This window comes from Cebidichthys violaceus, unplaced genomic scaffold, assembly GCF_023349555.1.
Source record: "Cebidichthys violaceus isolate CVI_PGR_0920_01 unplaced genomic scaffold, fCebVio1.0.p SCAF_4, whole genome shotgun sequence".
Classification (NCBI taxonomy): domain Eukaryota; kingdom Metazoa; phylum Chordata; class Actinopteri; order Perciformes; family Stichaeidae; genus Cebidichthys; species Cebidichthys violaceus.
In genome coordinates, this window is record NW_027176594.1 from 18,646,928 (window position 1) to 18,662,485 (window position 15,558).

General features: G+C 39.6%; 1 protein-coding gene, 5 non-coding genes and 1 pseudogene across 10 annotated transcripts in view; 5 read left to right on the top strand and 2 right to left on the bottom strand.

The window, feature by feature from the left end:
* Positions 1-3,471, top strand: part of micu3a (mitochondrial calcium uptake family, member 3a) — a 29,013-nt gene extending 25,542 nt beyond the window's left edge. For 2 of the 5 annotated variants that reach the window (XM_068727165.1, XM_068727163.1), the window contains 2 exons: positions 123-280; positions 2,244-3,471. In XM_068727165.1, the coding sequence (XP_068583266.1) occupies positions 123-280; positions 2,244-2,342 (257 nt within the window). In that variant the 3' untranslated portion in view covers positions 2,343-3,471. Of the gene's footprint in view, positions 1-122; positions 281-1,577; positions 1,647-2,240 lie in introns of those variants that run through there. The other 3 variants (XM_068727166.1, XM_068727164.1, XM_068727162.1) reach the window with 2 other exon arrangements.
* A 975-nt stretch (positions 3,472-4,446) lies between these two features.
* On the top strand, positions 4,447-4,662 carry LOC137885505 (small nucleolar RNA U3). Its single transcript, XR_011104808.1, has one exon. It is a non-coding gene; the product is annotated as a small nucleolar RNA U3 (small nucleolar RNA).
* A 1,915-nt stretch (positions 4,663-6,577) lies between these two features.
* Positions 6,578-6,793, top strand: LOC137885531 (small nucleolar RNA U3). Its single transcript, XR_011104831.1, has one exon. It is a non-coding gene; the product is annotated as a small nucleolar RNA U3 (small nucleolar RNA).
* Positions 6,794-8,489: 1,696 nt separating this feature from the next.
* On the bottom strand, positions 8,490-8,705 carry LOC137885532 (small nucleolar RNA U3). The gene has a single exon (XR_011104832.1). It is a non-coding gene; the product is annotated as a small nucleolar RNA U3 (small nucleolar RNA).
* A 676-nt stretch (positions 8,706-9,381) lies between these two features.
* Positions 9,382-9,597, bottom strand: LOC137885516 (small nucleolar RNA U3). The gene has a single exon (XR_011104819.1). It is a non-coding gene; the product is annotated as a small nucleolar RNA U3 (small nucleolar RNA).
* Positions 9,598-14,367: 4,770 nt separating this feature from the next.
* LOC137885520 (small nucleolar RNA U3) lies at positions 14,368-14,567 on the top strand (annotated as a pseudogene).
* Positions 14,568-15,320: 753 nt separating this feature from the next.
* LOC137885510 (small nucleolar RNA U3) lies at positions 15,321-15,536 on the top strand. The gene has a single exon (XR_011104813.1). It is a non-coding gene; the product is annotated as a small nucleolar RNA U3 (small nucleolar RNA).
* Positions 15,537-15,558: the final 22 nt, after the last annotated feature.

The following is a 15,558-nucleotide window of genomic DNA, read 5'->3' on the forward strand; positions in this document are numbered from 1 at the left end:
GGTGCACAACAAGTGGCCGAAATGATCAAAACTGTTTTTACTCTCTCTCTCTCTCTCTCTCTCTCTCTCTCTCTCTCTCTCTCTCTCTCTCTCTCTCTCTCTCTCTCTCTCTCTCCTACCAGATGAGTTTGCAAGAGCGGTGTATGTGGCCACTGGGCTGAAGCTGACGCGGCACCTTGTAAACACCATCTTCAAGATCTTTGACGTGGATCACGATGACCAGCTCTCCTACAAGGAGTTCATCGGCATAATGAAGGACCGGCTGCACAGGGGAGGAAGGGTGAGGAACTGTGTGTGAAAGAAACAGGGGGATTGTTGCCAGTTGAGAAAAAGCACTCTTAGGCTTCAAACTGTTTGACGTAAAACAATAAACAGACAGATGTGGCTCAGGAGGTAAAGCGGGTCATCCACTAAGCGGAACATCAGGCAAGATACTGAACCCCAAATTGCTCCTGAAGACTGTGGATCGGCAATGTACCTCTCTCTCCTCAGAGGTCAACATCTGCTGCAGAAGCCATACATACTAACTTACAGTAAGCAGTCAAAATGCCAAAACATGGAGCATTACCTAGAAACCTTACATCTCCTGTTTTACGTTCACGTTTGAAAAAGAGCGTACGGTTTTATTCTGATAAATATGATCCAACAACATCACCTCTCACGCTGTGGTTAAATTTACGGTAAAGGATTATTTTGTAAAGCATGAGCAAAAAGACATATTTCCTGGTCGTGCTTGCAAAAGGTCACAATACTGTTTTACACGCAGTAAAGGGGCTTTGTCGGTTGGAACCCAGGTGTTCCAGTTGAAGAAGAGTCTCTGTAACAGATAGACCGCCGGCTGTTTAAAAGGTTCTTTCCGTTCATTGTAAGGATCACAACATAGATCGGGATTTTAAAACAGCAAAGGCCCTTCTGCCATTGCAAACACACACACACAAGCAAGAAACAAGAAAAAGGGTTCATGTGCATTGGCATCTGCAAAGACTAAATTCAATAGAATAATAAGCTAATAAAGTCTAATTATAGACATGGTTGTTTTCAAGGCCATGCAGGTAGACAGCTTTTCAGGAAGAATCTGGAAACAACATCAATGAATTACTTGGAAGTGCTAAAAAAAATTTGAAATCACCTTGAGCCACTTCATAGTGTTGTTCCCAAGGATGGATACTGCCCTCTAGTGGTGTATTGTGGTACAATACTACAGTCCAGAGCATCATTTCTCAACAGAAGTGAGACACACATGAGTAGTCAGGTTGTTACAAGTTTGCCTGCTATGCCACAAACGTCACTAACATTGCACAACAGACTGAGCCCGATTTATGACCCTATTGGCTCCTTTTGGATGCTTTCTCTGCCTCACAGTCTCGGCTTATTAACAGTGATCTCTCTTTCTCTCCCTCTCTCTTTGCTTCGCTTTCATCCTCAATCTCCTCTCTATCGGACACGCTCATCTGTTCTGCCATGGATCCAACCTCCCCCTGTGTTACAACACACCATCTTTTGTCTTCCCTACCTCTTCTCCCTGTGTTTTCCCTTCTTCCCCCTTTTCGTCCTTCCTCTAACCACTGACCTCTCAGGGCTATAAGTCTGTGGAGCGCGCCACCTCTTTTAAATCCTGTCTGAAGAAGGAGCTGGCAAGCAGATAAGTAACACCTATAACAGAAAGTCGGACACTGTTTTCATCATTTCAATTTGATATCTGGAGTTTATGTACATTTCATTTTTTTATTAAACACATCAATCACTTATTGGGACGTGACAACAGCATCAGCCGCAATCGTCTTACTGCAGTGCGTTACCAGCATGGGTATGTTTAAGCTAGATCAGGTGACAACCACCTAATTTTAGTAAAAATGACCTGTGACATGCTAAGTGACGTTTTCACTTTGCTAGCCAGCGAACTCTCTCTTTAATAATATACACAACCTTTAGAAATAGATGCCATGTTTAGATTCGTTCATCACATTTTCCAGTCAAGATAACTATTACTTGTAAACTGTTACATTGTTTAGGTCACTACACAGCGTGCCAGTAAGTGTACAGAGTTGCAACAGTGGGTTCCTCAATGTCTTATCTAAGTATGTTTGAACTTATTAAATCATTGTCCCTCCCTTTTAGCGCTTTCATCCAACAAACAGGATGAGATAAGGGAAACACCTCTGAGCTGCTGTTTGGTTGTGACTGGAATATTTGTAGCTATAGTCTAACAGTGACCGTGCCTCCCTTTGCTCGGTGTCTACCAGGTGAAGGCCCGACACCACACCTCCTTCTCCGGCTGTGTTCGCTCTGGGGCCAGACGACAAGTGCACCAGCTCTGGAGGAGGTACAAGGAGAAGCTGTAGTGGAGAAGAGAGAAAGAAGGCAGAAAGGATATGAAGGAAGAAGTCTGATGATGGAATAAATCAAACTCAGTGGCCTGAGTTAGCAACGTTGCGTTTTCAAGGGCAGAGCTCCATTGGTCCTCCAAAGCAGATAATAACTACAGCAGACGGATGTTCTGTATGACGATAACAAGCAACTCTTTGTTTTCATCTTCATAAATGCCAAGTATAACAACAATACAGTTAGATTAGACTTAACTCTCCAAGCATGGCACCTCCTCACGAGTCAGTAGAACTGCAGCTAACTATTATTTATGTTTTGGTTAAGGCTATGATTTAAAAAAAAAAAAAGAATTAAGCTATAAAAAGTTTAAATAAGCTTAAACTGAACAGCCTATAAATGCAAGGTATCGACTTTATAACAATATTATATCGATATAACTAAGCAAGTTACAATATTGTCTAAGTTCTATCAACCAAAGGATATTTCACTTGATGAATGACGTTTTAAATGACTTACAGTATAATATATGCCTTTTTATGAAAGAATACTTAGCTGCACCTCCAACTGTAACAACTGAAAGAGCACAACAGTAATTCAACAACAAAAAATCTTTGCATGTAGAGTCTTTTTATTCATCTCAATCATTTTTTTTACTCATTGATAGCCAGTATAGTTATTGCTTTTTAATGCATTAAGAGTGTGTATAAACACTATTGCTACAGGTGGGAGGCTTTATGATCCTAATATTACTACAAGACTGCGGATGTCTTTGTCCTGGATGTAAAAGAATAGAACAAGATCTTTTTTTTGTAATATTGCAATTTCAACATTTGATATGGTTATGACTATTTTCTTCGAACAGTAACAGAAGTATAAAACATGTACATTGATTACATAAATACTATATGCGATGTATCACCCAATCTGGTGTAATATATTATCAATCATTGAATATCATTTTTTTATGTCTTGGTGTGAAATATGGAATATTTTGAATATATTGAAATGAAGGAAATACGAGGAAATGGAAAGTTATTTCTCATAATGTTAATTATTCTCATCATGTCTGCAATATTGTATGTATGTATTTGTCAGTGGACCTGGTGAATTTACTTCCATGCATCAATAAACTATTTTAAGAAGAGATGCCAAAGCCGTAGTGTTGACTGAGTTATGCACAAGGAAACCAGTTACAAAACTACTTTTCTACTGATAAGGTGGACATGTTACCCCAAAATGAAACATTCTTGGGAGATAAGGACTATGCTGCTGTTCCACAGCTGCAAACGTCATCGGTAAGTTTGTTGTCACAAAGGTTTGTATTAATGAAGCATCAAGAAAAGGTTTAATGGTTAAAGATTAACTCCTACAAGACGTAATATCCACCTTGGTGGTGTTCTTGTTAAATTTGAGCTCTCGTCGGTTAGTGAAATGCTGCCCTCGTGTCGTGGGAGGAGCCCATAGTGGGAAACCTACTGCTGGTTTAAAACCAAAACTGATGCCAAGAGCGGTATTTTACGGTGAAAACGAATGCAGGTTTTCGACATGATGTCGCTGTAAGATGTCGCAGACCATTTCGCGTAATTTGAGTTGCAGCGTTTTACATTTTATATGTCGACGCCTCCAGAAACCCTAAAGCGAGGTGGCTCTGGCGTTTGAGTTGTAAACGGAACTAATGTCTTTGCCATGTTTCTGCGAGGGACATTACAAACGACGCACCATTCAGCATATCGAGAACAATTCAAACTTAACTAACGTAACTTTAAAGACTTTAAGCATTGCCTCTGTTGTACTGTTAATTTAGGACTGTAAATGTCCAAACAGCCAGGTCACTTGTAAAGATTATGACTCGTGCAGTTCTTTAATATTTTAACAAATGAAATGAATGGGCGTCAACGATTCAATTCGCAAAGCATTGTGGGTTGTGTGGCGTTGAACTTTAACAGTAAATCGACATCTTTAGTGACAGTTTGGATTAAAATTGTATTTGTGTGGTTTCATTACGGTCATGCTTCGTTTACTACTCTTTAACCGGTCGTTGTGGGCATGTGTAACGGTAAGGACCATGACTGAGAATGGTTGTCCTGTGAATTACTAACTTTTTTCACCCGTTAAACCGATAAGACTATACTTTCAGGGATCATTTCTATAGTTTTTGACTTGAGAAATGTGTTTCTAAATTGTTTGGTCTCGCTAACCACGATGATGAGATGTGATATTTCCCACTGAGCGCGAAGCGGGCAGGGAGAAGTGATTCAGTTCACACGCTTTCTGCCATTGATGACCGTTCTTTGCTTCTTTGAGGAGTTAAGAGGTGGGGGATATGTACAGAGTGGTTATCAGAATATGTAAATATTAATTACCGAATTTTGCTACGACGAAGGTGTATATCTTTTAATCCCACGTGCTAGCGTGATCAGTGGACGATAGAATAACAATTTTCTAGCGGGGCTTACATATAAATCCCATGATTCTGCTTCCTATAAATGCAGTGGTGTTAAACTCATCTTCACTCTGGGCTACATCAGCGTCGTGGTTTGCCTCAAAGGGCTGGTTGTAACTGTAAACATGGACTTGGTCAAATTGACCCGCGAACATCATCGCTGTACCTAAAACACGAACATAACCGGAGGGTTAAGCACATTTCTGATAATATAGCATAAACCAGTTTAATTTAGGCTTAAGAAACCCACATTACTCTAACAAAGATCACACTTTTAAATAAAATAACAAAGACAAATACCATCAAACACAGGTTATTACATTCACTTTGTCCAAAGCTATTCTTGTCCTCTCTCTGCATCACTAATGTCCCCGTCGTCGTCCCGTTCATGCAGCTACATCCAAGAGCTCCTCACTGACGGTCAGGTCTGCCTTCAGCCTCTTATAATCACTGATAGATGTGTGATGTATCCGTGTTGTCTGTGCTTTCATCAGCAGATAATGAAGAAGACGAGTACCTGCTCGTCTCTTCGGCTAGCTGTGTTGTCAGATTGCCTGCTAGTTCCTGAACTCGGCCCGATGGTGTTTCTTCACAAACTGACATTTGTAAAAGTCTGTATCTGGTCGGAGCTCACCTGCTCACGTACCTTTAAGCATGCACTGGGCTGTAGCTTTTGTATATGTATTCTGCTGTGATTGCAGTCTGCCTTTTAATTCTTGGACAATTTTATGTCTATCTTGGAGGCTAAATTTAGCTCCGTGTTTGGTGTCAAAATACCGACGTAAATTGTATTCCTTCATCACTGACACTGCCTCATAGCACAGAAGACAGACCGGGTTTTCTCCTTGAAGCACAAACATGTATTCGCTTTCCCTTCGTTTTTTAAATTTTCTTCCCTCTACATCAATTTTTCTCTTCATTGACATTTTGGGATTATTTGTCGATCTTTTTCAACTCAATCACTTGTTGGAAAACCGCTTTACGGGGCCATTGCCTCTCCTGTCCACCTGTTGTGATAATTTCGATGTCGGCACACAGACAACATCTCCTAATTTCCATTTTCTATCTCATAATTTAGACCATGGGGATATTTTTATTTTCAAGTCTAACTTTTAATTTTTTTAAAAGTTAGACTTGGAAAAAAAGAAAGTAAAAAAAAGTAAAAAGGACCTTGAGTTTGACATGTCTGTGTTAATGGGTGAATTTGTCCTTGTGTTTCATTATTTGGGAACTGTAATAAATGCAGTCTACTGTAACTTTTAATTTCTTACTTTGTTACCATAGACTTTCTTTCTTGCATTATAAATATATATATATATATATATATATATATATATATATATATATATATATATATATATATATATATATATATATATATATGTATATGACGCCACGCTGTACACAGATCAAAGAGCTGATTGGCTCTTAGATTTGACAAAACTCACCACGTTTTATAGAAAATCCTATTTTCTGTGTAAATGTAATATTTAACGCTAGATTGTTGGCTAGTCTCATGTTGTGCAACAAAGGTTTGATCTAAAAACATATCTTGTGTGGTTGATAATAATGAAGCTTATTTATAGGAAACATATCAAAACGAGCATCAAAGTTCCAAAGGAGGTCTGTAAACTACAAGTAGCCTACAGATCGGATCTGACAGGAAGTACCTGTGTCTTTGACTTCCTGTTTGTTACATAAACACACATGAGATGCAAGACAAGGAGGAGCTTGTTGATGGTAGAGAGGAACCCTGAGAGAGAGTTATTGTCCTGTGAATTACTTACTGTTTTCACCCGTAAACTTGTTAAGACTATACTTTCAGGGATCATTTCTATAGTTTTTGACTTGAGAAATGTGTTTCTAAATTGTTTGGTCTCGCTAACCACGATGATGAGATGTGATATTTCCCACTGAGAGCAAAGCAGGCAGAGAGAAGTGATTCAGTTCACACACTTTTTGCCATTGATGACTGTTGTTTACTTCCTTGTGGAGTTAAGAGGTGGGGAATGTGGACAGAGTGGTTATCAGATTAAGTAAATATCACATAATATTTACAATGTAAATCTGTCAATACATGTAAGCATATTTGTGAGTAAATCAGCATGAGCATTAACCTCAGGTTGATAGCGAACCACTTCTTCTGACGAAGATTGCCTGCGCCTTGATACTCAATTGTCTCAGTTTATCGCAACATGAATGGATCTAGTAAATGTTACGTTTTTGAAGTTCATGCAAATCCTACATGACTGAATCACGTTCACATTGGAAACATGCATGAATATCGTTCGAAATACATGTTACACTATAGTAAATGTAACAGCCAGCCAATATCCTTTTTTTGAGTGTTGTCAGACCTCCGAACCATCCGTGGGGAAAGAGCTCTATCCATTCAGCTGAATTATTACAAACTGTCTGTTCATTAAATATGTTTTTTATATTTAAGAGTTTTCTCATTTCAGTTTTTTCTCACAGGGAGGTTAAAAAGATTTTTTTTCCACCACATGCTGCAGAACCAGGACTGAGCAGAGCAGACTGTCAGACCCTGCTGCATAGAAATTATTTTCTAAATGGACTCGAAGGCTCGGAAACACTACCGCTGTTGTCCACAGGGACCGCCAAAATACACACAGAATTAAAGTTCCTCTTGTTGCTACAACTTGTTCGAGTCAGCATGTAAAATACTCACTTTATGTTTTTTTTGTGTGTTTTAACTCTTTGTTGTTATTTAAAAAAAATTACAACTCTAAGTATGTACATTTATATCGAAAGAGGGGAAAAAAGGAAACAAAACAAGAAGAGGTGTCACAGATAAAGATGTCTTCTTAGTTTTTTGGAATTTAAAAATTGCACTCCTTAAACTTGTGTCTCCTTTGTTCAGGTAAATAAAGTAGATTTTGGTCATTTCACACGAGAAGAAGCCGCCAACTTCTTCCTGAACATCAAGAGAGGAGAGCAGGTTGAAATCTGCACTCAGAACAAGATGGACAGTAAGTTTATCACGAAACCAATCTTAATCCTCCTTCACCTCACAGTTTACAAGAAGCTCATCAAGTCCAACCTGGCCGACAACTTCTACATACGCACCCACTTTGACCACGAGGCAGAAGGCCCCATCGGTCTGAGCTTCACCAGAGGAGAGGTGTTCAGGGTGGTGGACACGATGCACTGGGGAACGACCTGCATGAGATGGATTAAGGCATGAGTTCTTTTACATTTTCATAACGTACTATATCATGATTTTAATGTTATGTTTTACTGTTGGAGAAAAATAACTTTTAGAATGATCAGTTCTTATTGTTTAACATACAAGGCTCCGTGAAGTCTGTGACTACTGTGTGAAACCTCTTCACACTTGTTATCCTCAGATGTTCCTCGTTTAGCAGTCACTGTGACCTTCTGTAAGGGGTGATTGTATATCCGAGTTCAAGACGTGCCACGTAGCTTTATGCAAATGATTCTGTGCAAACGCACTTGTGTGTTATCCGAAGTATAAATATCAGAGACTCAGAGACCGACCTCTGAGCAGCCTTGATACATGACTTGTATGTGTTTCAACTCTGTCTCCTTCTTGCAAGAATAAATGTCCTATGATAATTAGTTTTACATCAGCTTTGAGTGAATTCCTCTTGTTATCTTCTTGTAATATCCGTTGTTTCAGACGGCTTCAGGTGAAACAACGGATATCACAATTACTATATGATATTTACTTCATTTAATAACCACTCTGTCCATATTCCCCACCTCTTAACTCCACAAGGAAGTAAAGAACAGTCATCAATGGCAGAAAGCGTGAGAACTGAATCACTTCTCTCTGCCCGCTTTGCTCTCAGTGGGAAATATCACATCTCATCATCGTGGTTAGCGAGACCAAACAATTTAGAAACACATTTCTCAAGTCAAAAACTATAGAAATGATCCCTGAAAGTATAGTCTTAACAAGTTTTTGGGTGAAAACAGTAAGTAATTCACAGGACAATAACTCTCTCTCAGGGTTCCTCTCTGCCATCAACAAGCTCCTCCTTGTCTTGCATCTCATGTGTGTTTATGTAACAAACAGGAAGTCAAAGACACAGGTACTTCCTGTCAGATCCGATCTGTAGGCTACTTGTAGTTTACAGACCTCGTTTGGATTTAGTCACGTGTGTTCCTAAAAATATATTTGGAAACTTGCGTTATGTCTGTCTGTGAAAAACTTTGATGCTCGTTTTGATATGTTTCCTATAAATAAGCTTCATTATTATCAACCACACAAGATATGACTCTTTCATAGGTTAATTCTTCCCACGGACAGTTTAAAACCAGTGTGTCTCATATGTTCAGAGACCGTGACGATTATTAAAAGCGGTAATGTGAAGCGCCACTACGAGACAAAGCACAAATTGTCTCATGAATGTGATTTGAAGTTAGCTCATGCATGCGATTTTGAAGAGCTTTAATTTTGAAATGCTACTTCAGAATGTCCTGGTTCTCTCTGAGTGAAAGCTTGAGGTGGTCTGCTATTAACCTGAGGTTAATGCTCATGCTGATTTACTCTCAAATATGTTTACATGAATTGACAGATTCACATCGTAAAAGTTTTAATTATTATGTGATATTTACTTCATTTAATAACCACTCTGTCCATATTCCCCACCTCTTAACTCCACAAGGAAGTAAAGAACAATCATCAATGGCAGAAAGCGTGTGAACTGAATCACTTCTCTCTGCCTGCTTTGCTCTCAGTGGGAAATATCACATCTCATCATCGTGGTTAGCGAGACCAAACAATTTAGAAACACATTTCTCAAGTCAAAAACTATAGAAATGATCCCTGAAAGTATAGTCTTAACAAATTTACAGGTGAAAACAGTAAGTAATTCACAGGACAATAACTCTCTCTCAGGGTTCCTCTCTGCCATCAACAAGCTCCTCCTTGTCTTGCATCTCATGTGTGTTTATGTAACAAACAGGAAGTCAAAGACACAGGTACTTCCTGTCAGATCCGATCTGTAGGCTACTTGTAGTTTACAGACCTCGTTTGGATTTAGTCACGTGTGTTCCTAAAAATATATTTGGAAACTTGCGTTATGTCTGTCTGTGAAAAACTTTGATGCTCGTTTTGATATGTTTCCTATAAATAAGCTTCATTATTATCAACCACACAAGATATGACTCTTTCATAGGTTAATTCTTCCCACGGACAGTTTAAAACCAGTGTGTCTCATATGTTCAGAGACTGTGACGATTATTAAAAGCGGTAATGTGAAGCGCCACTACGAGACAAAGCACAAATTGTCCCATGAATGTGATTTGAAGTTAGCTCATGCATGCGATTTTGAAGAACTTTAATTTTGAAATGCTACTTCAGAATGTCCTGGTTCTCTCTGAATTAAACCTTGAGATGGTCTGCTATTAACCTGAGGTTACTGCTCATGCTGATTTACTCTCAAATGTGTTTACATGTATTAGCAGATTTACATTGTAAAGGTTTTAATTACTGTTGGAGAAAAATAACTTTTAGAATGATCAGTTCTTATTGTTTAACATACAAGGCTCCGTGAAGTCTGTGACTACTGTGTGAAATCTCTTCACACTTGTTATCCTCAGAGGTTCCTCATTTAGCAGTCACTGTGACCTTCTGTAAGGGGTGATTGTATATCTTACTAAACGTTTGCTTGTGCGGAAGGGACGAGTTCAAGACATGCCACGTAGTTTTATGCAAATGATTCTGTGCAAACGCACTTGTGTGTTATCCGAAGTATAAATATCAGAGACTCAGAGACAGACCTCTGAGCAGCCTTGATACATGACTTGTATGTGTTTCAACTCTGTCTCCTTCTTGCAAGAATAAATGTCCTGTGATAATTACTTTTACATCGGCTTCGAGTGAATTTCTCTTGTTTTCTTCTTGTGATATCCGTTGTTTCAGACAGTTCATAGATTGGTTCAATCAGAAAGAGTGTGATTTTGCGCTGTAGTTTTGCTTGCATTCAGTATATGATAACACAAGAGATAGAATTTCAGGGTCATAATGAAATTTGACAAAACAAATATGAACTTTTCTCAAATAAAGAGAGAGAAATAATTGTCCTGCCTGTAAAGGGAAGACGGATAAACTAGCTTTCATATCCGCGTCACTCCCAAATCCTAATTCTTAAAGGGACCGCACACAATGGATGGAGAATGGACATCCATTTTGTGATCCTTGTAGTTTTTACATACCAGTGATAGTTTATGCTCATTTGGACACTATCACTGAGATAAAGATGAACTAGTTCAGTGTCAAATATGCCATTAACTGATTATAAACAACAACATTGTATAGGGACTGATATTATTGTTTCGAAAAACTAGAGAGATATATTTATGCAAAAAATAGAGAGATGTCGATAGTAATCAATGGAAAACATTACACAATCATTTATATCAGTATTTTAAGAGGATTAATCATCAAATTCAAAAATAAACATTCAATCTGGTATCCATAGTAACGATGCCATGGAGGACTCTATGGATAGAATCCGTGATGTCACGATGACATCACATGTAGGTTTGGCTTTGAAGATTTTGGCTTTGAAGTTTTTGTCTTTGAAGCTTTTTGAGGGGTAGGGATTAAAATTATTAATAATTACGCTTATTAACCATGATTACAAATACAATGCACGATATAACAGAGATACACATGATGAACACTATGGATAGTACACTGAGCAATAACAACAAGCAGCTGCGTAAGGAGAGACGACTGCTTAAGGTGCAGCAAAAGGTGCAGGAAAGGAGGCAGCAAAGGGAGATGGAATTGAATTCCAAGGAGTGTGAACCTCCACTGAAAAGTGCACAAGAGATTGAGCATCACGAACCACCGATTCATCCTAAACAAACCACAGAGGAGGATCCATCCATCCATCAAGCCCAGATGGACGAACAGAGAGTGGAGATGAACAGCGCTGAGCAGCAGAAGATGGAGATTGAAAAACTCCAGATTACTGTGATGGCGGCCCAACAGCAGCTGAACACTAAACGTGACCAGTGGGACCAGGAGAAAGCCTCCCTTGTGTTGAAAAACGCCTACAGTGCGGCTCAAGTTGAGCAGCAGAAGATGGAGAAGAGAAAGCTCCAGAAGACTGTGAAGGCGACCGAGGAGGAGCTGAACTTTGAATGTGACCAGGTGCGTAACTCCCTGTCGACCCAGCTGGAGAAGCAGACAAAGCAGAACGAGAAGTTTGCAGCTGAACGAGAGAAGTGGGACCAGGAGAAAGCCTCCCTGGTCTTGACAGGAGCCTCCAGTGAGTTGACAGGAGCCTCCAGTGAGGCTCAAGTTGATTTGCAGAAAGAGATAAACATCCTGAAAGATCAGCTGGACCAAGCTCAGGCTGAATATTCAGCTGAACGTGCCCAGTGGAAGCAGAAGAAAACCTCCGTGCTGAAGGCTGAACTTGAAAAAGAGAAGCTGGAGAATCAAAAGCTCCACACTGCTCTGAAGAGAACCCAGCAGGAGTTGACCACTGAACTTGACCGGTCTAAGAAAGCCAAATCGACCCACCTGGTGATGCAGACAAAGGATGATAAGAAGTTTGCAGCTGAACGTGACCAGTGGGACCAGGACAAAGCCTCCATGGTGAAGGAGGCCGAAGCCTCCTATCGGGCTCAAGTTGAACAGCAGAAGATGAAGACTCAAAAGCTCCGGACTTTTCTGAAGGCAACCCAGGAGGGGCTGAACACTGAACGTGACCAGTGGCAGCAAGCCAGGTTGACCCAGCTGGAGATGCAGAAAAAGCAGGATGAGAAGTTTGCAGCTGACTGTCTCCAGTGGGAGCAGGAGAAAGCCTCCCTGGTGTTGATCAAAGCCTCCTGTGTGGCTGAACTTGAACAGCGAAAGATGGAGAATGAAAAGCTCCAGACTGCTCAGATGTTCGAAAGGGACCAGATGTCCCAAGCCCAGCTGGAGGAACAGAGAGCGGAGACAAACAGGATCAAAGCAGATCTGAAACCGACAGAAGATCTGTTAGAAAGGGAGCGTCTCCGTTTTGAGGAACAGTTATCCCTCACGACACACCTGGAAAAAACCTGCATTGACCTCAATCATGTCCAGCTGAAGAACATAGCTACTCTTCAAACATTGGAGGAGGAAGCTACGCAGATGTTCGAAAGGGACCAGATGTCCCAAGCCCAGCAGGAGGAACAGAGAGTGGAGATAAACAGGATCAAAGGAGACCAGAAAAAGACAGAAGATCTGTTAGAAACGGAGCGTCTCCTTTGGCAGCAGGAGAAGTCTTCCCTCGAGGCCACAGAAAAAGATCTTCAGAGTCAGCTCATCAACAAGCAGAAGAAGAAGAAGAAATGGTACCACAAACTCTTCAAACGCCTGTTTCCCTGTTTCAATGCTGAGGATTAAGACTTGATTCTACACTTGAGAAGTGAAGTGATTTCACAAAGGTGTAAAACTCAAACTAGTTCTCACATAGATACAATGCCTAACTCACACCCAACCCTATCCCTATGCCTCAACCCTAAATAATGCACACAAAGAAGAAAAATTGGTACAAACTCTTCTAATGCCCGGCTCCCTGTTTCAATGTGAGGGTCAAGACTTTAAGACTTAATTCTACACTTGTGAAGTGAAGTGATTTCACTTTTAAGGTGTAAAAGGGTTAAGACTTGATTCTACACTTGAGAAGTGAAGTGATTTCACTTTTAATTAAGGTGTAAAACTCAAACTAGTCCTCACAAAGATACAATACCTAACTCACACCCAACCCTATCCCTATGCCTCAACCCTAAATAATGCACACAAAGAAGAAAAATTGGTACAAACTCTTCTAATGCCCGGCTCCCTGTTTCACTGTGAGGGTCAAGACTTTAAGACTTAATTCTACACCTGAGAAGTGAAGTGATTTCACTTTTAAGGTGTAAAAGGGTTAAGACTTGATTCTACACTTGAGAAGTGAAGTGATTTCACTTTTAATTAAGGTGTAAAACTCAAACTAGTCCTCACAAAGATACAATGCCTAACTCACACCCAACCCTATCCCTAAGCCTCAACCCTAAATAATGCACACAAAGAAGAAAAATTGGTACAAACTCTTCTAATGCCCGGCTCCCTGTTTCAATGTGAGGGTCAAGACTTTAAGACTTAATTCTACACTTGAGAAGTGAAGTGATTTCACTTTTAAGGTGTAAAAGGGTTAAGACTTGATTCTACACTTGAGAAGTGAAGTGATTTCACTTTTAATTAAGGTGTAAAACTCAAACTAGTCCTCACAAAGATACAATACCTAACTCACACCCAACCCTATCCCTAAGCCTCAACCCTAAATAATGCACACAAAGAAGAAAAATTGGTACAAACTCTTCTAATGCCCGGCTCCCTGTTTCAATGTGAGGGTCAAGACTTTAAGACTTAATTCTACACTTGAGAAGTGAAGTGATTTCACTTTTAAGGTGTAAAAGGGTTAAGACTTGATTCTACACTTGAGAAGTGAAGTGATTTCACTTTTAATTAAGGTGTAAAACTCAAACTAGTCCTCACAAAGATACAATAACAAATTAACACTGAGGCAAATTTGTGATTTGGGGCGATACAAAAAAAAAATTAATTGAACTGAATTGAATTGAATTGGTCTGTAAACTACAAGTAGCCTACAGATCGGATCTGACAAGAAATTTGGTCTCGCTAACCACGACGACAAGATGTGATATTTCCCACTGACAGCACAGCGGGCAGAGAGAAGTGATTCACTTCACACGCTTTCTGCCGTTGATGATTGTTCTTTACTTCCTTGTGGAGTTAAGAGGTGGGGAATATGGACGGAGTGGTTATCAGATGAAGTAAATTTCAAATCACATTCATGAGACAATTTGTCTTAAAAATTCAGTTAATTCAGGTGTGAAGTGATGTCAATCAAAAAAGCCACGATATTGTATTTTTCTCATCTTCTAACAAGAGAAATGTGTGAGCATGGACTTTATCTGTGGTTATTAAACTACTTGTTTCAGCTCTATCCTCTCTGTTAACATCATAGTTGGTCAATGAATTCATGTGTTAGGATTCTGATCATATTGGGCTCTTAGGTTTATTTTCTGTGTCTTCATTTCAGATGTGAGTGGGTACGTTTGCTCAAAAGAGTTGTGCTTTGTCTCGTAGTGGCGCTTCACATTACCGCTTTTAATAATCGTCACGGTCTCTGAACATATGAGACACACTGGTTTTAAACTGTCCGTGGGAAGAATTAACCTATGAAAGAGTCAAATCTTGTGTGGTTGATAATAATGAAGCTTATTTATAGGAAACATATCAAAACGAGCATCAAAGTTTTTCACAGACAGACATAACGCAAGTTTCCAAATATATATTTAGGAACACACGTGACTAAATCCAAACGAGGTCTGTAAACTACAAGTAGCCTACAGATCGGATCTGACAGGAAGTACCTGTTTCTTTGACTTCCTGTTTGTTACATAAACACACATGAGATGCAAGACAAGGAGGAGCTTGTTGATGGCAGAGAAGAACCCTGAGAGAGAGTTATTGTCCTGTGAATTACTTACTGTTTTCACCCATAAACTTGTTAAGACTATACTTTCAGGGATCATTTCTATAGTTTTTGACTTGAGAAATGTGTTTCTAAATTGTTTGGTCTCGCTAACCACGATGATGAGATGTGATATTTCCCACTGAGAGCAAAGCGGGCGGAGAGAAGTGATTCAGTTCACACACTTTCTGCCATTGATGATTGTTCTTTACTTCCTTGTGGAGTTAAGAGGTGGGGAATATGGACAGAGCGGTTATCAGATGAAGTAAATTTCAA